At 37.6% G+C, this 23,707-nt stretch overlaps 1 protein-coding gene and 1 pseudogene across 6 annotated transcripts in view; both read right to left on the reverse strand.

The window, feature by feature from the left end:
* Positions 1–19,280, reverse strand: part of ABCB11 (ATP binding cassette subfamily B member 11) — an 82,283-nt gene extending 63,003 nt beyond the window's left edge. For 5 of the 6 annotated variants that reach the window (XM_078070950.1, XM_036072015.2, XM_078070949.1 and 2 more), the window contains exons 1-5: positions 19,197–19,272; positions 17,087–17,108; positions 14,599–14,650; positions 13,166–13,404; positions 1,064–1,151 (exon numbers count right to left, since the gene is read on the reverse strand). In XM_078070950.1, the coding sequence (XP_077927076.1) occupies positions 1,064–1,151; positions 13,166–13,404; positions 14,599–14,650; positions 17,087–17,108; positions 19,197–19,272 (477 nt within the window). Of the gene's footprint in view, positions 1–1,063; positions 1,152–13,165; positions 13,405–14,598; positions 14,651–14,818; positions 14,890–17,086; positions 17,109–19,196 lie in introns of all 6 variants that reach the window. The other variant, XM_078070951.1, reaches the window with a different exon arrangement.
* On the reverse strand, positions 17,124–19,227 carry LOC118522761 (ATP synthase F(0) complex subunit k, mitochondrial pseudogene; annotated as a pseudogene).
* Positions 19,281–23,707: the final 4,427 nt, after the last annotated feature.

The following is a 23,707-nucleotide window of genomic DNA, read 5'->3' on the forward strand; positions in this document are numbered from 1 at the left end:
CTTTCAATATAAGCCTTGAGAAAGAGAGGAAAGTGATTCACAGAATGCCGAGTCACGGGGCGTGCCGTGTGAGCTCAGGCACCTGCTGCTGAAAGCGGGGTGAGCGGAACAGCTGTGGCCAGGGAAGCCAGAAGGTTTGGGTGGGAATTTGGTTTTGCCACCTGTAGATCTAGCCTTACCAAGCTTCACTTTCTGCATGCGTAAAGGAAGGGTCACAGTGCCAAAAAGAAATTCTTGCTCTTATATCCCTATTTTTGCAAGGAGCTTCTGAGTGTATTCCCCCCGCCACCCCCCCTCCCCCGAGAGGCCTGCCAACAAGCATGTATGCATAGTTTTCAGACTGTTGGACAATGATTTTTCAGAGAAAGGAAGACAAAAATTATGACATAAACAGGGAATCTACTGTTAGCTGTCCCCAACCAAGCAAAGTCAGGCTGTCATTAAAACTCTCAGTACCAGAATGGGGAAAATGGATTCATTTCTCTTTACAATGAACATGAACTTCCTGGAATTCTTGAACGAATGTGGGTTGAGGGGATTCATTATTTCTTCTACAGAAGAAGGTAAAAGATGAAATATTTTTCTTCTTTAATAAGGGTTAAGTAACTCCAGGCCCTTCCATGGCTTAAATCTAGACTAGATTAACTTTACAGAATTGGGGTTGGAACAAAGATTGGTGAGATTTTATCAGTGAAAGAGAAAAAAAAAGTAAAGTTTGCTTTCCTCCAACTCCTCATGCATGGCTTTCTCCAGGGTGCCACACTCCCTTTACAAACACACCCACAACCACCTATTTTTGAGTTTAGAAGATGAAATAGAGGGGGTGGGGGAGGACAGGGCATTGAAATTCAGTCTAGTCTCCGTCCCTCTAGACAACTGCGTGTATTTTCCTCCCTGTCTGAGAAGAATCCTTCCCCATTCTCTCACCCCCCCTCCACCTCCAAATAAAACTGTAGTCCCTAGGGCTTCCGAACAACTTAAAAGTTAGAGTGCACTTTGCAGTTCATTGTAATGTCTCTGAGCCCAGATGTTGATCTATAAATAAAATGGAGGCGCCACTCACTTGAATATATCCTGTGATAAGTACTACCAAAGCGATCCCAGCATAGTAACTGGCAAATCTGATCATTTCACTTTCAATGTCCAGCAACCTTCAAAAGAGGGGGGGGAAATGTTAAGATTCAGAAGTAGGGTCAAGCTTAGCGAAGATTACATTTGCGGGTACAGAAGAAAATAAAATATGAAATATGGGTAAGCCTTCTTATCTATGTAGAATTATCATGGATCCAACCAAATCTCTACCTAGACCTCCTGTGGTACCAAGTCCAGCAAAGCTGCCTACTCCCTTCGTTTTCATCTTGTTTTTTTAAAAGGTATTATCTATTTATTTGAGAGAAGGAGAGAGAGCATCAGTGGTGGTGGGGGGGAAGAGCAGAGAGAGGGAGGAGCAGACTCCCCGCTGAGCAGGGAACCCCATGCGGGGCTCGATTGCAGGACCCCCAGACAATGACCTGAGCCGAAGGCAGACGCTTAACCATCTGAGCCCCCCGGGCGCCCCCGCCCCCTTCCTGTTTATAGGCAGAAATGACTCACTGGCGGTTGGAAGCCAGAGGCAGTAAGACGGCAGCCCAGTGCTCTGTCTACCGAGGCCCTTCACTCCGGCTCGTTACGCAGTGATGGAGGACTCAGTGCTAGGGAGAGGTTTTAAAAAGCCAGACTGGTGTCTGCAAAGACACTGGCGTGGACTGTAAATCAGGAGGCTTTACTATTACCTCCTCCAGGAATCTAAGCCAGCTTTTCAACTCTTCCATCTCAAAGTGACACTCAAAAATGTGTGTGTCGTCATCCCAAAGAAGGACAAAAACACTTTATCAGCTAGTCCTTCTGCTGACTGCCGCCCAGGGGGTTTCACTCTCTGGTACAATTTCTAAGGTGAGAATTTGTGGGGAATAGCGAGAAAGTTCTACAGCGTTTTTTGTTTTTGTTTTTTTCAGCGCAGCTACCACGCTGCGGCTCAGGGCTTGGGGGTTGGCAGGGCTAGGGAGGGGAGGCACAAAGTAGTCTGAAATTGCTTTCAGAAAATAAAGAATAGGGTACTTGGAACATTGACATCTTGGTTGATAACAATTCTGACCCTTGAGGATGCTCTAAATGATAGCGAGTCCATTTCTTTAGAAAACTGGAAAGCAGCATCTTCCACAGAGGTGCTCCCATCCTCCGAGCTCTCTGCTTCCCGTCAGACCTCTCTTCTGGGAGCCAAGCTTGACTTGTTCTCTCCCCCTACTGAACTTGGACTACGTGGTGAAGTAAAATTTCTTTAATTCAGAACATTCTATTATTATTATGATGCCAGATTTTATTGCCATCTCGCACTATCATTCAATATCGTCATTGAATATATTTATACTGAATAGATTTATGTTTGTTTTGCTAGATTGCAAGCCACTTGAGGGCAAGGGCTTGGTTTAGGCTGCTTGCTCACACTGCCCGAAGCCTTGCACAATACCTTACCCATAACAGACACAAGACCTCAACAAATGTTTCTTTATTTTGCTTTGACTTTTAAAATACTTGTAAGGAAGGGAAATAATTGCCTTGGTCAACCCTTCTTTGGAGGGATAGTCTCCAAAACAGCTAATATGTCTGTTCACCACATTTCTGGTCTTTTATGATGGTTTAAGGGAACCCCAAGAATGAACAAGACCTAAAAAACTTATATACAAGTATCCACAATCAGAGGTTCTCACAAAAATTAAGTATCTCTGGATAGGATGCATAATGAAGAAAAAGACTTCTAGTGTGTAAATGAGGCCACACTCTTAGTTTTCTGTGAAATTTTTCATTGTGAAATGAAGTTTGGGTGTCCAAAAACAGAGAACTAGGAGTATTTGTCAAAAGAGTTTTACTTAGATTTCCTGTGGTGCGTTCCTTCTACACACGCTCTAAGCAGAGGGGACAAAATGGCTGCCATGGAAGACACAGCTGCGGGGTACAAACAGACCCACTCAGACTGAAAATACTGAGCACTGACCCATCTCCAGAATTTACTGGGGCAAACTTCAGGAGAATTATATCATTGCTGGATGGTGTGGATAAGGACATGTGTAGTTTATGATTCTGTTCATTCCTGAGGCACCCCAGAGATGAATGGTGAACTCATTTTTATTTTATTCTTGGGGATAAGAAGTTATTAGGGTTTTAGAAACTACTTGAGAATATTTCTGGAACAACAGGACAAACCTATCAGAAAAACTGATAGGAAGGAAACAAGCAGGCTGGCTTGGCTCCTTTGACTGCACATCAAATTTTTTATCATCTGGTGGAAAGTTTTCTTGTGGTTATAAAATCCTGGAAAGGATTTTTTAAACTGTGCAGGCGATTTGGCTCACCAAATGGGTGCCTTTCTTTTTAACAGCAAAATTGACATACATCTACTTGACTAAATTAAGATTCTCCTGGCTCATTTGTTGAAGAGAGGAGAGGGCAGAAAGATGACAATTAGGGGGGAGAGGTAAGATATATTTTACAAATTATTAAGATATGTGGATTCTTACTTGCTTTTAATGAAAAATAAATGCAGCATAAAATCAAAGTACTCAATTTATACCTCAAGGTTTCAGATTTACTAAAGCCATAGGACTTTCATTTTAAATACCTAGGAGGTCTTTATGACAAGGTGCATTGCTTAACATGGAGTTTTCCTTTCAATGGTTTTCATGCACTGTAGACCCTGTAGCATTAACATTTTAGAGTGAAATCAGTGTCAGCTCCAAAATGAGCATCACAGGTTGGCAGAAACGTGCCCACGTCCTACTCTCAGAATGTTGGAGCCTCTGTCTTAATGCATAGGACATCAGCCTGTGGACAAATGGCAGATCACTGGGTAAAGCTGCTTTACAGAACATCTATACACTGTGGTAACTTACTGCCAGAATGGCTGGAATTTCCTTTCAGAGAATCTATGACAATTTTTTTTCACCCAGGAAGCTATTTTTTTGTTGGTTTGTTTTTCATGCAACTTTTTATTTTGAGGTAAGTGTGGATTCTCATGCAATTGTGAGAAGTAATACAAAAAGATATACGCCCTTTGGTAATACCTTGCAAAACGACAGGACAATATCACAACCAGGATGTTGACATTGATATAATCAAGATCAGAATGTTCTCATCACCCCAACGATTGTTCATGTCACCTTTTACATCTACACATGCTTGCATCCAGCCTCCACTCCCCCCTTAATCCCTGGCTACCTCCTATCTGTTCGCTGTTGCTACAGTTTTGTCATTTGAAGAATATTATATAAATGGAATCACACAGTATATAACCTTTTGGTGTTGGTTGGCTTTTTTTTTTTCACTCAGCATAATTCTTTAAAGTTTCATAAATTATTTGTTCCTCTCTATTGTTAAGTAGTATTCCATGATACAAATGTATCACAGTTGGTTTAACCACTCACCCATTGAAGGATATCTGGGTTGTTTCCAGTTTTTGTTACAAATAAAGCATCTATAACCTTTATGTATAGGTTTTCATTTCTCTGGGATAAATCCCCAACAGTAGAATTTCTGGGTTGTATAAGACTTGCATGCTTAATTTTTTTTTTAAATTGTCAAACTATTTTCCAGAGTGGCTGCACCGTTTTGCATTCCCACCAGCAAGGTATAAGTGATCCATTCTCCCACATCCCCACCAGCTCTGGTGTTATTACTATTTTATTTTAGCCATTCTGATAGATTTGTGCTGATATCTCATTTTGATTTTAATTTGCATTCCCTAACCACCAATGTTGCTAAGTATCTTTTCATGTGCTCATTTGCCGTCTTTATATCCTTAGTGAAATGTCTGTTCTTGTGTTTTTCCCATATTCAAATTGGAGTTTTTCTAACCATTGAATTTGGAGAGCTTTTTATTTTCTAGATCCTAGTCCTTTGTTAGATATATAATTCACAAATATGCTCTCCCAGTCTGTAGATTTTCTTTTCATCCTCTTCACAGGGTCTTTTGCAGAGCTGAAGTTTTTCATTTTGATGAAATCCAATTCAACAATTTTTCTTTTTATGGATTGTACTTTTAGTGTCAAGTCTAAAAGCTCTTTGTCTAGCCTTAGACATGAAAATGGTCGCCCACATATTTTTCTAAAAGTTTATAGTTTATTTTTAACATTTAAGTCCAAAACCCATTTAGAGCTATTTTTTGTATGGGTTCATTTTTTTCCCTACGGATGTCCAACTAGTCATACACCATTTGATAAAAAGTTTGTATTTTCTCCATTGAATTTCCTTTCCACCTTTGCCAACAATTAATTGGACATGTTTGCATGGGTCTATGTTTGAGGTCTCTGTTCTGTTCCTCTGTCAATACCACACAACCTTGACTGCTGTAGCTATATAATATGTCTTGAAATCAGGTAGACTGTTTCCTCACACTTTATTCTTCTTTTTCAAAGTTGTTTTAGATATTCTAGTTCTTTTGCCTTTTGATATAAATTTTAGAGTTATCTTGTCTATATCTATTAAAATATCTTGCTGAGATTTTGATAGGAATTTTATTATAGCTACATATTAGTTTGGGGGAATTGACATCTTTACTATACTGAATTTTCCAATTCATTAGCAAGGTATGTCTCTCCATCTATTTAGGTCTTTGATTTCTTTCATCAGCATGTTGCATTTTTCAGCATGTAAGTCCTGTACATGTTTTGTTAGATTTACACCTAAATAAATTTTTTGAACAATTGTAAATGGCATTGTATTTTGTTTTGTTTTATTTTATTTTATTTTAATTTTTGGCATTATATTTTGAATTTTGGTGCCCACATGTTCAATGCTAGTAGGTAGAAATACCACTAAATTTTGTATGTTTATCTGGTATTTTATGACTTTGCTAAACTCATTTATTTGTTCTAGGATATTTTTGTAGATCCTTTGGAATTTTCTATGTTGACAATAATATCATATCCAAAATAAATGGGTGTATTTCTTCCTTTTAGATTTGTATTTTTCATTAAAAATTTTTTGATTGTAATAAAGAACACATAACATAAAATTTACCAACTTAACCATTTTTAAGTGTACAGTTCAGTAGTGTATTAAGTATTAAATCAATATTCTTTTCCTTCCTCATTGTATAAGCTAGAACTTTGAGTACTGTGTTGAATAATAGCAGTGAAAGCATCTATCCTTGCCTTGTTTCCAGTCTTAGGGAGAAAATATTCAATCTTCCACCTTTAAGTATAATGTTAGCCATAGGACTTTTTGTAGATGTCCTTTTTAAAGTTGAAGAAGTTCCTTTCCGTTCCTAGTTTTCTGAGTTTTTATTATGGATGGATATTGAAATTTTAAATGCTTTTTCTACATTGATAGAGATCATCACGTGGTTTTCTGTATTAACCTGCTAACATGGTGGATTACATTGACTGTTTTTCTTATACTGAACCATGTATGCTTCTCTAGAATACACTCTACTTGGTTATGGTGTATTTCATTGATTTCCTGTTATTTGTTTGTTTTATCTTTATTATATCCTCTCATACATTTTCTGTATACATTTCTGTATTTTGCTCTTCTTCTAGGTTCTTGAGTTGGAAGCTTAGATGTTTAATTTGAGATGTTTCCTCTTTTGTAATGTATGCATTTAGTGCTATAAATTTTCCTCTCAGCCCTGTATGAGCTGTGTCCTACAGATTTTTACATTTTCTGTTTTCCTTTTCATCCAGTTCAATTTTTAAAACTTTTCCCTTGAGACTTCATCTTTGACCTATGGATTATTTAGAAGTCTATTGTCTGATTCCCAAGAATTTGGAGGTTTTCCATTATCTCTCGTTTTGATTTCTACTTTGATTCCATTGTGGTCAGAGAATGCACTCTATTATTTCAATTATTTTACATTTGTTGAGGTTTGTTTCATGGCTCAGGGTATGGTCTATCTGTAGGCACTTGAAAAAAATATGTATTATGTGGTTGTTGAGTGAAATGTTCTATAGATGTCAATTAGATCCTGTTGGTTGCTGGTGTTGAGTTCTTCTATATCCTTGATAATTTTATGTCTACCTGTTCTATAAATTGGTGAGAGATGGATATTTAAGGGGTCTACTATAATTTTGATTTGTCTCTTTTTTCTTTCCGTTCTATCAGTTGTTGCTTCACATGTTTTGCAGTTCTGTTGTTTGGTGAGTACACATTTAAGATTGCTGTGTCTTCCTGGCAGATTGACCCTTTTATCACTGTATAATGTCCCTCTTTGTCTCTGGAATTTTCTTTGTTCCAAAGTCTATTTTATCTCATATCAGTATAGCCATTTCTGCTTTCTTTTGATTAATGTTTGCATGATAAATCTTTTTCCATTCTTTAGAGAGAGAAAGTGCGAGCAGGAGGAGGGGCAGAGGGAGAGAGAGAAGAAAGTATCTCAAGGAGACTCCCAGCTGAACACAGAGCCCAAGGCCGGGCTCCATCTCATAACCCTGAGATCATGACCTGAGCCAAAACCAAGAGTCAGACGCTTAACCGACTGAGCCACCCAGGCACCCCTCAACTTGCCTATATTTTTTAAAGTGATTTTCTCATAAATAGCATGTAGTTGGATTATCTTAAAACCCATTCTGCCAATCTCTGTCTTATTTAGTATATTTAAATCATTTAAATTTAATATAATTATTGATATGTTAGGGCTCAAGTGTAACATTTTATTTTTTGTGTTCTGTTTGTTCTTTCTGTTTTTTATTTTTCTGTTTTCTTCCCCCTGCTTTCTTATGGGCTACTCAAACTTTTTTAAAATTTTTAATTTATTTTATTTAATCTTATTATTTTATTTTAAGTAGGCTCCACGCCTAGCATGGAGCCCAATGCTGGGCTTGAACTCACAACCCTGAGATCAAGACCTGAGCTGAGATCAAGAGTCAGATGCTTAACTGACTGAGCCAGCCAGGTGCCCCTCAAACATTTTTTAGAATTCAATTTTAATTTATCTGTAGGGTTTTTGACTGTATCTCTTTGTATAGCTTTTTTAGTGGTTGCTCTAGGAATTCCATTATAGGTATATCACTTATTATAGTCAGCTAGTGTCATTTTACCAGTTTGCACAGGGTATAAAAACACTAACTCCCAGGGTGCCTGGGTGGCTCAGTCGTTACGCATCTGCCTTCAGCTCAGGTCATGATCCCAGCATCCTGGGATCGAGCCCCGTATCGGGCTCCCTGCTCAGTGGGAAGCCTGCTTCTCCCTCTCCCACTCCCCCTGCTTGTGTTCCCTCTCTTGCTGTCTCTCTCTGTCAAATAAATAAATAATATCTTTAAAAAACAAACAAACAAAACTAACTCCCTTTATATACCCTTACTCTCCCCTGTTAATGTTTTAATTGTCTTTAATATTTCCAAATCACACTCACCTCAGACAGTGTTACAATAGGACCATATCAGACAGTGTTTGCATTTTTGCTTCCACCATCAAACATAATTTAGAAAACTCAGGAGGAGGAGGAAAGTCTATTATATTTACCCATGGTTTTGCTTACCATGTTCTTCCTACTTAATATCCAAGATTTATTTTATTGTTTCCTTTCTGTTCAAAGAACTTCCTTTAGCCATTCCTTTAGGTAAGTCAGCTGGCAATAAATTCTCTTCATCTCCCTCATCTGAAAATGTCTTGATTTTCTCTTCCACAGGGGTGGTGATGAATGTTCTGACTCTCTGATCCTACCCAAGCAGGTAGGGAGAGAGGTTTCTCATTACATTGGGGGTGGTTGAGGCCTCTACATATTCTTCACTGACACCACAGGAGTTGGGTAGGGGAGAGACACAGCAGGGGCTCACTGATACCTGGCAAAGATGAATGTCTAGGCCCCCAACTCAACCTTTGCTGGCATGGGTAAGAGTGAGGTTATGTGTGTTTTGTTTTGTTCTGTGGTGTTGGCTTGAGTAGAATAGTTATTGCCTGAAATTCTTCTGTCAGGCTGCCTCTTTGTGGTCTATTATCTAGAGAGAGCAGAATTTTATTGAGTTTTGTGGTCTGTGCTCATTGGTATTTCTAGGTTACAGCTTTCCCAACACCCAATCAAGTACATATGAGGCCTAAAGAAAATCGAAGGAACTCACAACCATGTCATTATTTGGGTCCTGAGATCTCTAACCTTCTTTTATCCACTCTTTTAGACTCAGGTAGGTTGGTTTTATATGTAATGGATTAAATAATCCAATCAAAAAGCAAAGATTGTCAGACTGGATAAATTAAAAAAAAAAAAAAACAAGCTCCAACTATAGGCTGTCTACAGGAGACACATTTTTGATTCAAAAATTTGAACAAGTTGAAAGTAGTATAGAAAAAGATGTGTCATGGTAAAGAGCAACCATAACAAACCAAGAGTGGCTATACTAATATAAGACAAAATAAACTTAAAAAAATTGCTACTAGAAATAAAAATCATTTGGTAATGATAAAAGGGTCAATCTATCGAAAGATTATAGCAATTTTAAGCATATATGCATCTAAAAACAGAGCCCCCCAAACACATGAAGCAAAGTGTGACAGATTCAAGGGTAGAAATAGATAGTTCAATGATAATAGTCAGAGATCACAACTCCATACTTTCAGTATTGGATAGAACAACTAGGAATAGAAGACTTGAATAACACCATAAACCAATTAGACCTAACAGACATCTTTTGAACATTCCATCCAATAATAACAAAATACATATTCCCCAGAAGTGCACATGGAGCATTCTCCAGGATAGACACATGCTAGGCTGTCCTAATTCATGCTACAGTATGATGAACCTTGAAAACATTAAGTTAAAGAAGCCAATCACAAAGGACCACATATTGTGGGATTCCATTTGCATGGAATGTCCAGAATAGGCAAATCTAGAGAGTCAGAAAGTAGATTAGTGGTTGTCTAGGGCTGAAGGAGGAATGGGGGAATTGGAGAGTGATAGCTAAGGAGTATGGGTTTCTTTTTGTAGTAATAAAAATGTTCTAAAATTGATTATAGTGGTGGGTGCACAACTCTGTGAAATACTAAAAACCATTGAGTTGTACACCTTAAGTTGGTAAATTTCATGGTATGTGAATTGTGTCTCAATAAAGCTGTTTTAAAAATGTATGGTTTTACAGTGTCTAACTTCAACATAGTGCTTGAATGCATACACTAACTGAACATTGTTAATAAAACAGACTGAAATCCAAGAGAAAATGCAGGCTGGTTCCTACTTTGATGCATTCACATGTGGGGGAATGAGGAATCAAACTTCTCAATGGCTGCAGTAGTCAGCCTCTAAGGAGCCCCTAATTGTTCTTGTCTCCTGGTATTCACACTGTTGTATGGTCCCTTCCCAGATTATACCAGGGTTGGTTGTGTGACCAATAGAAAATGGCAGCAATTATGGTATGTCACTTCCACAATTAAGTCACAAGACTTTGTGGTTTCCGTTTGAATTTTTACACTTCAATTGGATAAAAGAAAATAAAAAGAAGCTGCACTGTGGTATTTGGACTCTTTGGACTTCCCCTTCAGGCATTTCTCATTCTTTTGCCTTATTATTTGACTATTCGGAGCAAATAAATACTGATAAACTAATCAGGCGGCCTGATGTTCTATAATACTTTTCAGCATTATGCACTGAGAGCCATTTGGAAGGCTTTGCCTAAAAATTCCATCCAATGGATTACAATTGATATGTAGAAACCAACCAGTGAAATGAAAGAGAAAAACCTGCTCCTACCATTACACATGCATGCTTATGTTGATAAAATCATGGAGTAGCCTTGTCCAAGACTAATATACCTAATATAATAGGTGGAGAAATTGTACTTTTAATGATATACTTTTTCCAAGAAAAAATGTGCAAAAGAGTTGAGTAATTCTGGAGGCTTGTTAATTACTTAGAGGTAGCAAAGTGTCTACTCCCTTCTCTTCTGTCCCACCCAAGTCCATTTTCACAGTGATCTTAACTACATAAAAGCTAAACAAATATTTACCCAGAAGTAAAACAGTAGTCATGTCAGAGACCATAATAATTCACAGTTAAAGTATTTAACTCATCAAAGGAGATCCTGGTAAAGAAAAGGCCTGAGAAAGGTGTGGTCTACACAATTCCAGATACTCATATGAAATTTTTAAAAAAAGGACAAATATCCATTTACATGTTCTGTGTCATATGAATTCAGCAAAAGCCAATGAGCTTCTGAAAGCCCCTACTTGCTTTGCACTATTTGCTCACCTTCAAGTATATGACCTAGTAAGAACAAATAAAGTGTGAGTAATGGGTAGCCACAGTAAATTCTTTTCTACTGGATGTTAGTGATACAGATGTTAATGGTAGATTCATTCTTTAAATCATCTAATAAATATTTATGAGCACTTGTTATCATAGATATGTCTCAAATTTTGGCCCCTCTAACATTTATTACCAAATTTTAAGGCATAACAGGCTATACTTTCAGGAATTTTCCCTAGAAAATTTTACCTTCATAAATGTTATTAATGATTTGGGTCAATTTACATCATACATAAGTCTGAATGCATTTTTTTCAAAGGGGGAGGTAATTTAACCTTACATTTTGTAGTCGAACTACTCTGTAAAAAACAATTCATTTTTGTCCTGCAACATAAAAGAAAGACTTAAAAGACTGTTATTGACAACAGTAATTCTTTTATACAAACTGTTCTGAATCTTACTTCCAAATTTAGAAAAGAACATATATATATACACATATATATAAAAGAACATATATATATATACACATATATATATACACACACATATTAGGAAATTTATTTCTAATATTAAGCTTATTGTTTTTTAAAGGGTAATTCTGCACTTTGCATATTGTCTTGTATTTTTCTGTCAAGTACTAACCAGCTGTAACTACATATATATTTGAATGGTCTTTGATTTAATGATGATTTTACTGACTACACCTAAATGCCATGTTGAAGATAAGGACCATGACTCAAGATAACCACTGTATCCTTGAGGCTTACACAAGTTCCTGGTATGTAGTTGGTGTTCAAAAAATTTTGGTTGAATGAGTGAATGAATGGAACACCCTAACAGTAGATAATATTATGGAACAGATCGGTGGTTTAGAAGGATTTGTTCATAATCTAAATGAAATACGTAGAAAAATTTTTAAAAGAAGGTGAAAAATAGGGGCGCCTGGGTGGCTCAGTCGGTTAAGCGGCTGCCTTCGGCTCAGGTCATGATCCCAGGGTCCTGGGATCGAGCCCCACGTCAGGCTCCCTGCTCGGTGGAGAGCCTGCTTCTTCCTCTCCCTCTCCCTGCTGTTCTGCCTCCTTGTGCTCTCTCTCTCTCTCTGTCAAATAAATAAAATCTTTAAAAAAAAAAAAAAAAAAGAAGGTGAAAAATATATATTTGCCTAGGGGAGCTATTCCAAGTGTCTTTCTAGTCAGGATGTGCCCTGCCCTTGGCTCTTGAACCTGAGTGTGCAGGTTCATACATGCAAATGAGCTTGTTCTGGCCCTGAGGCAGTGTGAGCCAGGCTGCAAAGTTCATGCTGTGACAGTGAGTCAGCACCATGAACAATACGACTCACTGCTTACAAGGCAGCCTGTTGGGCTTATCACAAAATGAGTAGTAGCACAGTGGGTTCTAGCTAATACAGCGTGGCCCCCTTCTGTTTATAGTGCCACACCACTCTTCCATAGAAACTCAATTACTGAGACCAAGCAGCCCCTACTCCAAGTGCTGTAGCACACTAATGAATTTCCTATTATAGAAAGAAGGCTGAAGATCGAGTGGACCATTAGCCACAGCCCCAGAAGCTAAGAAACAGAAAGGAGTTAAGGAACTAAAAGCAGTCTTACATATAAGACATGAGACATGACAAGGACTCAAGTAAAATTCATGGCAGACCTTCCTAGTATACTGGTAGTGTTCATCCTCAAGCCTATAGTCTATCAAGTGCTTAAATTTGGGTGACACATTTAATGGATAATTTCCAATTCTGTTTTTTTGTTAGGATTTAAAAACCTGGTAAGATAGGAAGAACCTCAGGGCAGAGTAATTTGCAGAAATGTGGGTTAAATTTATGTTTTGTTCGCTCTGTGTTGGATATCACTCCAGTTCAGCTAATAAAATCCCATTTACACATTTTGAATTACAATTTAATATATGAGCAAAAAAAGTAAAAAATAAAAAATAGCAGCTTACCCACACCGAGTTCCATTTGTCACATTCTGGTTAAGGGAGCTGTTGATCCATACTATAGTGTTGTTTACACATGCTTTTCCAGGGATCTTGAGTTCTTGTAATTCAGTGTCGTATTCAATAAAAACATCTGTCATTGTGCCAAAAATGAGCAGCACGCCTGGATGGGATAGTCCATGGAGAAATGCACATAAACTTCCCACAAACATCAGCCAAATGTCAGTCGTTGAAGAGAATCGAAACTTGAAAAACAAAGGATTCAGAGATCATCTATGGTGAAAAGCAGGAGAAGTAGGACTATTTAATTTTAGTTACTAGATTCTGATAAATAGCATTCAGCACCAAATTTTATGGGAATCATCTTAGTTGAATAGTAGAGTTTTCACTAATTTTATCAAAATAAATGGTATATCGGGGGACCTGGGTGGCCCAGTTGGTTAAGCGTCTGTCTTTGGCTCAGGTCATGATCCCAGGGTCCTGGGATCAAGCCCCACATCAGTCTCTCTGCTTAGTGGGGAGTCTGCTTCTCCCTCTGTCTCTCCCTCTGTGATCTCTCTCGCTTTTGCTCTCTCTCAAATAAATAAATAAAATCTTTTTAAAAAAATAAGTCATATATCAATCATCTAAAACACTAGACTCTTACATTGCTAGTTTATGTTATTTCTTTCCTAGTCTCTGAATTCATTCTCTTTACCTCAAGAACTGACTTCAGGTCTTAGCCATTGATTCACAACTTCAGTGGGAAGTGGTCACTGGCATTGATGCAATAGCTGTGTAGAAATACTGTGTGAAGCATTCAGCAATAGCATAAATTGTATCCCAGAACTGATATTGACAAACAAGAGTGACTATTAGTGCCTAGAAATGCCTCTACCTTGTGAAAATTTGGGGAAAATACCACACTATGGAATTTCCAAAGATATGTCATAAGGATAAATATACATCGTATGATTACTGTGCTGATTTTCTTTACTAAAATAATTATGGGCTTAGTGATTATTTTCCAGGACACTTTTCTAATCTATCAGATAAGATTTATGTGTTTAATATTATTTTATTTATTTATTTATTTAGAGGGGGGAGAGAGAGAGTGGGGAGGGACAGAGGGAGAGGGAGAGAGAGAATCTTAAGCAGGCTCTACACCCAGTGTGGAACCTAACACAGGACTCAATCTCACAACCTTGAGATCATGACCTGAGCTGAAATCAAGAGTTGGATGCTTAACTGACTGAGACACCCAGGCGCCCCAGGATTTATATTTAATTACCAATATATTCTAACCATTTAGCATGTTATTACATAGACAAAGTTTATGACTGAAAAAGTGAACACCATACTTAAAAACCTGCCAGTGACTAAAGATTTAACACTCCCTCCATGATCTGAACAATTTACAGTTGCAAAATTTATGTCAAAAATCAGCACAGTTTTATTACCAATTGAAAGAAGCCAACTTGACTGCTGTCACCTTTCCTCTCATCTTGTAACCTGAAGAGAAAAACATATGGATTTATAGACCATTCTTTCCAAAACAAAGAGAAATTCTCCCTAGGTAAGGATTTTATGAGTCATCCTTTAGTGAGAAATAAAGTCCCCACTGACAGAAATTCTTGCCAAACCTAGCATCCTAAAAACAAGCGTATTTTTAAGATTTACCTCTTCCAGAGATTTCAGTATAGCTATATCTCATGTTCAGCAGAGATTCAGTGAAGTTTTTCTGAGAGGTACTGAAAGAAAATAAAAAGTGCTCTGTACTCCCAGTTATACTAACATAAAACTGTTGGACCTCAGCCTTGACCCTCAACCTGTTTCTATTTACATTTCATTGTAATGTAAGTTGAGGTGGTTGGATTAGCTGATTTAAAGCTTCCTTCTAGCACTTAAAAATTTTACAACTACATTAAATAGTACTGATATGATGGGAAAGTTTTAAAAACTCCCATACTTCCCATAAAATTGTATTTCCTTAGTATTTCTTACTCATTTCATTTCTCATAAAGTTGTATCTAACCCATCTTTGACTATCTCAACTCCAGGGATCTCTACTTCACCTGAGTCATCCATTCATGGATACACCCTGGACCTTTCTTTCACCAGAAACTACTCTACTCCATTGGCATTCTGGGATGGCCTATGCATCCTGTTTTGTCACTTCCTTCCTCCTTCTACACCTATTTGTCATCTTAGTTGAGGTCTGCAGTCCCTTAAACCCTCATTAATTTACAAATGTTAAAACCCCATCAAGATTGTGCTTTCTTCCCCATGCATCCCAGATCCCACACCAGCCATTTGGACTACATTCTTACCATCATCCTTAATCCTTTTCCCGACTACATCTTTGGAAACTCCATCTCTGCCTCCATGCAGCTGTTTGCCCCGTCCTCCCAAAGCCAGGCTGTGGGGCCTGCTGGAGGCAAGCTTTCCATCATGTGAACTGATGCCAATACATGCCATGCCTGACAGTCAGCTGCCCTAAGCTTCCCCTCCAGCTCAGAGTAGAATCCCAAGTCCTTGCTGAGATGCCCAAGGCCCTCCACGGTCTGGTCAATTGGCTCTCTGAACTTGTCTCCTCCTACTGCACTCCAATTCTCAGCACCCGAGCCACTTGGCCTCTTTGCTGACCTTTGTTCAGGTCAAATTTATTCTCACTTCTGACCATTTGCACTTGCTGTTTCCTCTCGCCAGAATGCTCTTTCTTCAGATACCTGCATGACCAACCCCCTCATCTCCTTCAGACTTTCCCTCATAACTCACCTTCTCAATGGGACCTTCCCTGGCCAAAGCCTTTAAAATTTCAACTTTCTCCCCACATCATTCCGTATCTCCATTCCATGTTTGCTTTTTTTTTTTCTTAGAAAGAAAGTGATAGATTATTACTAGCTACCATGCTATATATTGTATTTATTTATGGTGCATATTATGTCACCCTCACTAAAATGTAAACTCCTCAAGGACAGATGTTTTGACCCATTTTGTTCTTTTCTGTATCCTAAGCCCTTGTAATAGTGCCTGCACCTGGTAGGCACTTAATTAATATTTGTGAAATGAATGGATGAATGAATGAATGAATGAATGAATATTATCTCCAGTCTTAGCTCAATCTACAGTACTGTACTTCATCTGTCTACAGATTGTTCCATTTGCCTCCACAGCTTTCTCAAACTTTCACCATGATCTTCTCATTCTACATTACCACATGTATCAGAAGATGGATTCATCTCCTCTAAAAACTGAAGAATTCACTCAAACTTCCTATTCATTCTCTCATTGCCATTCATCTACACCCACACCTGCTTTCATCTTTTTTCTACCCAGTGAGAAAAGCGTGGTTCTTCTAGGCCCAGGCTGACCCTAGCACTCTACTTACTTAGATTTTCTTATATAATTACTTAGAATTTCCTATATAACTTCAACCTCTGCCTTCCTACCACCTCTTTCTAGGAACTTGCCTGGTGCCTGCCTTCTGTCTTCTCAGGTTAGACTCTGTCTAATCCTACTTTTATACCAATGTATGATTAACTGACATTTTTATATGAGAATTTAAACTCTCAAACTAAAGAGAAGTATCTAGTAATTAAATTTTAGGGTTCTAGTATTTGTCTATGGGAAGAATTTGAGGTTTATGGATCTCCCCTGTGCTCATGAAATCATAATTGTTCAACTTTTCCTCTGCCCATTTAGGTTAGAAATTCTGTGGTGTTACTGGATACACGGAGGAGATTTGGACCCAATACAGAAGGAATATTTCAAAAGGTTTTTGAAATCAATTACAGCAATGTTTTAAAGAGAAAAGGAATGGATTACCTATGCCATTTTATAAGAAGTACAAGATGCATGAAAATATTATCTCTGTTTTGTGCCTTTAAAAGGACTATTAGGGAGTTATTCTAGAAAAGATGATGTATTGTTGAAATAGTCACTTACCTTGAATTCTTATCATTGTTATCTGTCAGGATAAAAACAATGCACAAAGCAGTTAATAATGACACAACAACATAGTCATTAACAATTTTGCTCCAGGAAAACATTCCCATAAATTAGCTTTATTCATGGAACACAGCAAAATGACTATTTGCCTTTCCCTCCTTTTTTTTCATTCTCTCTCTCTCTGTCTCTCATTACACAAGAAAACACTCTGTCAGGTTCAGGACTGCTAGCTTGACTACATTTTTCAATATTTCTACAGGATATGACATATTTGTATTTTCTGAATGTCAACAGGAGGCCAACATTTTTAAATTAGCTGAATAAAATCTAATTTTTTGAACTACTGAGTAAAATGAGTATTTATTGTTTTGTTTCTTAGAAACATGAGAATTTACCTGTTTAAAATTGAGACTGCAAATTAACTAGACAGTAAGATGATGTTGACACTCCCATGCCAGGAGAAACCACAGGATTGAGCTGGATATGATTTTCCCCAGCATAGATGAGAGCAAATGGAGGGTAGGAAGTGAAAGTGGGGGTACAGGGTCATGGGTGTAGGGAAGAAACAGGGAAAGGAATTTCATGGTGTTAATGTCAACCACCGCCATGGGACAACACATCCTGATTCCCTGGCATTTTAATTAATTTAATTTAAGTAAGAGTAAAGAGACATTATAGTACAGATAGAGATTAAATATCTTGGGTTTAGGAATCAGAACTGGATTAGGATGATGGCTCCATTAATTATTGGTTATGTAATCTTTGCCAAGTTTTAAAAAATTTATTCAAGTCTCATTTTTTCTTCTGTAAGTTGTAAAATCATAGGATTTGTTTAAAAAACGAATAATTGGGCACCTGGGTGGCTCAGTTGGTTAAGCGACTGCCTTCGGCTCAGGTCATGATCCTGGAGTCCCTGGATCGAGTCCCGCATCGGGCTCCCTGCTCGGCAGGGAGTCTGCTTCTCCCTCTGACCCTCCCCACTCTCATGCTCTCTCTCTCTCATTCTCTCTCTCTCAAATAAATAAATAAAATCTTTAAAAAAAAATTAAATTAAATTAAATTAAATTAAATAAATAAATAAATAAATAAATAAAAAACTAATAATTGCGGGGCACCTGGGTGGCTCAATCGGTTAAGCGTCCGACTCTTGGTTTCAGCTCAGGTCACAGTCTCAGGATCCGAGATGGAGCCCCCTCAGTTGGGCTCCCCCTCAGCATTCAGTGGGAAGTCTGCTTCCCCTATGTTTTCCCTCTGCCCTTTCCTCTGCTTGGGCACTCTCTCTCCCTCCCTCGAATAAGTAAATAAATCTTTAAAAAATAATAATAATAATAATTGCTTGGAATCACTTGTGCTCACTAGATGTTAGGTACTAATGTATGGGTCCTCTTTCCCATTATCTCATTCTGGCCAGCATAGTCTTGGTAGTTTCTCACTAAATAATTACTACTATAATCAATTATAACAATAGATGGATAAAGGCAATAATAATAACCAATGCTGGATATTTATAGATGAGATACTTTCATTCACCCACACTTTGTGTGGTTTCTTTTTCCTAGGTTCTTAATTTATTGTACAGGTTGAGTATTACATGATGAGTTGACATTAGCTTCTCCAGGCATGGGAACTTAACAGGTGAGGTACAGTTTAAAATCCGTTTATGCTGCTTTCACAGCTGGTGCTTTTTTAGACCTTAATTTGAAGTATAAGACCATCAAAGCAATGCCTCCATATGTAGCCAGTACATAATTCATTCTACCTGTGAGAGTATAAGAGTTGAAACATGTTTTGATATCAGTGAAATGGAATTGGGCATTAATTTCTGGACCTGCCATGATTTCAGTCTTGCAAAAGGTACCAATTCCACTGGTTGCGTCCTTCAGTGTACGCAGCCACCCCGCATTCACCCACACTTCATGTGTTTTTACCTGTCATTTTCAAATATTCCATTACATCGATTCTGGAGAGAACCACCCATTTGTGGGTAAGAAATGCATCCAGTAATTGTTCTCCATATTATTGTTGGTTTTCTTCTGCCCCTTGAAAGTTCACTAGCTTGTCTAACCTCTTTTTATGTAAGAGACAGTAAGAGAAAAAGTCCACTTACGGAATCTTTCTGACTCTAAACCATAATTGTCCTCTCCAAATCTCTTCACACTGCGAAGAATTACTGAGTCAGACATGGTGACTGCAATCTGCAGTCAATAACCCTATAAAATAAAATAACCGTTGTAATTATTTATTTTCTCTTAATTCTTTAAACAAAGTAGTCAAATGAAAGAACAGTTTGGTACAAGAAATAACTTTCACTAACAATTTCAATCTTCACTAAAAAGCAGATTTTTTAATTGGTCAATAACTCCATGAAAGAGTCAATTATTAAGAAAGATAAAGCCAAACCATTGATTATGGCTTTCTCTAGTTGATGAATGGATAGTTACTTTTTATTTGTTTGTCCTTTCTGCTTGTCTATCCTTCCATCCTTCCTTCCATCCTTCCTTCCTTCCATACTTCCTTCCTTCCTTCCTTTCATGAGTAAAAATAAAAACCACTAGAGCTGCACAACCAACTGGTGACACTCTTGGGTCAGTGTCTGGAAGGACGACACTTAACACTGGTGAGTAGCCTGCAGTGCTCCTTTGTAAACGCATCTTCAAGATCGAGGATATGGTAAGTCCAGCGTGGACCCGGGGAAGAGCTACTCACTCATTTTCTAAAACAAGTATAACCTTGGCATCAAAACAAACAAGAATGTTATAAGAAAAAATAGAATTATAATTACTTTTTGAAAATAGATTTAAAATTGCTACATACGTTAAGTATAATTCAGCAGTTCATGAACAAAATATAATGAGCAATGTTGATCCCAGGAATGTAATAATCATTTACTGAAAAATATGATCATTTTGATAGATGCAGAAAAGGTATTCAATAAAAATCAATATCCATTACTGATTTCTAAAACCCCATAAAATTAGAGAAATCATTATCTACAACTCCAATGAATAGATTTTGGGTAATGATCAGCAACGAATACTAAAACCATTAACTGAAATCCTGGCGAAGATTCAGTATCTAGTAGTACAAAGTATTGCAAAGATGTAGAGGGAAAACATTATATTAAGTCATTATATCTCCTTAAGCTCCTCTTGGCTCCCACCATTTCTCATACTTTCCTTGTTTTTGATGACCTTGACAGTTTTGAGGAGTATTGAGCAGTTATTTTGCAGAATGTCCCCTAAAATGGGACTGATATTTTTCTCAGGACTTTTCTCAGGATTAGACAGGGGTTGTATATTTTGGGGAGGAAAACCACAGAGGTCAAGTACCCTTCTCATTACATCTTATCAAAGGTACTATCAACATAATAGTACCAATCAACATGATTTATAAAAAATAAATTTTAAAAAATAAACTCAATATTAAGAAGTAGAGTGAGAAACATCATTTCATTAAGCAATTTAGGAGGTCAGTAAAATTTTAAAAAGTACATCAACTAGATTCAAAATTCTTTTATTTAACAACAAAATTTATTCACTATAGCAGTATTACATTCAGAGAATGCAATGCTCACAGGTTATATCATTTTTGAAATTTTAACCAAAAATTTATTTTTCAAAAGGAAAAAAAATACTTGAATAATGAGAAAATAAGAATACTTTAACAATAGTTGTAATATTACATCTAATTTTTAAATAACACTTTTTTAAAAAAAATTCAGTATTCAATGGTTTTTTTTCCTGGCTTAGCTCTTCATTTAAAAAGGTTTCTTTCCACTGGTGTGCAAATATTTGGCAGCACTTAGAGACCAGTGGTGTAGTATCTTGTCCATGAAACTTAGAGTCTCGCAGATCCTCTGGCTTCTCTCCATGTTGTTGCATATGTTTTTTAACCTCTCTCCAGGCCCTGTTCTCCATCATTCAAGTCAGTGGTGGTGACGGTGATAAAATCTGCCTTGCAGGACTAGTGTGAGAATGACATGAAACTGTGTCTGCACATCAGTTGGCACAAAGGGAGAAAACAGCTAACATTCCTTTTGGCCTTCAAGCCTACAAACTGTCTTCCTACCCCCTCCCTCTGGGGTCACTTGCAGTAAGCCACCCTCTATCAAGGAGGAGAATGATGATCAACCAACCTACTCTCTTCATTTTCCCTGTCTGTGCCCTCAGCAATTCTGTACAGTTGTTTTCACATTGGGTTTGCTTACATTTCACTTCTTTCGGAATGCAGTGATTTTGGGGATCTCTATTTTACTATTAAAGAGTAATATTCTCAAACACAAAAATTCATCTATAACATGGATTTCCATCCCCTCACATTGACAGTGCCCTTCAGCCAAAGACCACCGGGAGCACAACTGTAGTTGAACAATCTGGATTTATTACTTATTTCAGTGAGGAAGAACATGTGGTGGAGATCATGGGGACCTCAGTAAGAGAGTGTTAGAAAGAACATCTTTACAGGACTTGAGCTTCAGTTAGGTGATTTGGGAGAGGATCCAAGAAAGTGGGGGTTTGCTCCAGATGGGATGCTGTCAGAAAGCCAGAGCAATTTCATGACTGGGTGCCTAAATCGTCACCATAGCAAGAGAGAGGGATGTTTGGTATTGTGGGGGGTTGCACAATGACCTTGTTTTTGCCTGTGCTTGGGCAAAACTGTGGACTGGCCTTGCTTTGTTTCATTTTTATCCTGGTTTCAGATTGAGTTTGTCTGAGGTTGGTGGGATGGTTAATTTTATGTATCAATTTGAGTGAACTAAGGGATGCCCAGATAGCTGGTAAAGCATTATTTCTGGGTATGGCTGTGATGGTGTTTCCAGAAGAGATTAACATTTGAATCTGTAGAATACTGTCCTGACCAGTGCAGATGGGCATTATTCATTCAATCCTTTGAAGGCCTGAATAAAGCAAAGAGGCACAGAAACTGAATAGACATTTTTCTAAAGAAGACATCAAAATGGCCAACAGGTACATGAAAAGATGCTCAACATCACTAATCATCAGGAAAACCCGTATCAAAACCATAATGACATATCACCTCACATCTGTTAGAATGGCTATCATTAAGAAGACAAGAAATAACCAGTGTTGATAACCATTTGGAGAAAAGGGAAACTTTGTGCCCTGTTGATGGGAATATAAACTGGTTTAGCCACTATGGATCAGTATGGAGGTTCCTTAAGAAATAAAATACAAGGGGCGCCTGGGTGGCTCAGTTGTTAAGCGTCTGCCTTTGGCTCAGGTCATGATCCCAGGGTCCTGAGATTGAGCCTTGCATCGGGCTCCCTGCTCAGTGGGGAGCCTGCTTCTCCCTCTCCCACTCCCCCTCCTGCTTGTGTTCCCTCTCTCACTGTCTCTCTCTCTCTCTGTCAAAATAAATAAATAAAATCTTTAAAAAAAATTAAAATAAAATAAAATACAAGGGTGCCTGGGTGGCTCAGTCGGTTAAGCATCAGCTCAGGTCATGATCTTGGGGTCCTGGGATTGAGTCCCACATCATGCTCCCTGCTCAGCGGGAGTCTGCTTCTCCCTCTCCTTCTCCCTTTGCCCCTGCTCGTGCTCTCTCTCTCTCTTTCTCTCTCAAATAAATAAATACAATCTTTAAAAAAAAGAAATAAAAAATACAGCTATCATATGATCCAGCAATCCTACCTCTGGGTATATGCCTGAAAGAAATTAAAATAGGATATTGAAGAGATAACTGCACTCCTGTGTTTATTGCAGCATTATTCACAATAGCCAAGATAGAGAAAAAACCTAAGTGCCCATCGATGGATGAATGGATAAAAAAGATGTGGCATATATATATGTATATATACACACACATATATAGAATATATAAAAAACTATATACATACACACACACACACACACACACATATACACATATATACAATGGAATATTACTCAGCAATAAGAAAGAAGGAAATCCTGTTATTTGTGACAACATGGATGGACCCTGAGGGCATTGTGACAGAGATAAACCAGACAGAGAAAGACAAATATTATATGATATCGCCTGTATGTGGAATCTAAAAAGGCTGAACTCATAGAAATAGTAGAATGGTGGTTACCAGAGGTTGAGGGGTGGAGGGATTGGGAAGATGTTAAAGGATACAAACTTGCAACTAGAAGACGAGTATGTTCTGGAAATCTAATGCACAACATAGTGATTATATATAGTGATTATATATATGATATATATAATATATATTATATATAGTGATTATATATATACACACACACATATATGTGTGTATATATATACATCTTTTTTATCCATTCATCCATGGCACTTAGGTTTTTTCTCTATCTGGGCTATAGTGAATAATGCTGCAATAAACACAGGAGTGCAGTTATCTCTTCAATATCCTTCAAGTATTTGAAGCAATACTTCAAAATTGCTAAGAGGCTATATCTTAAATGTTCTTACCACAAAAAGAAATGACTATTATGTGACATAATAGAGGTGTTAGCTAAAGCTAGGGTGGTGATTATATTGCCATATATAAATGTATCAAAGCAACAAGTTGTATACCTTAAAATTATAAAATGTTATATGTCAAATACATCTGAGTGAAAAGTTAATTAATTTTTTTGAAGTCAGGAAAGGATGAAT

This window comes from Halichoerus grypus, chromosome 4 (assembly GCF_964656455.1).
Source record: "Halichoerus grypus chromosome 4, mHalGry1.hap1.1, whole genome shotgun sequence".
Classification (NCBI taxonomy): domain Eukaryota; kingdom Metazoa; phylum Chordata; class Mammalia; order Carnivora; family Phocidae; genus Halichoerus; species Halichoerus grypus.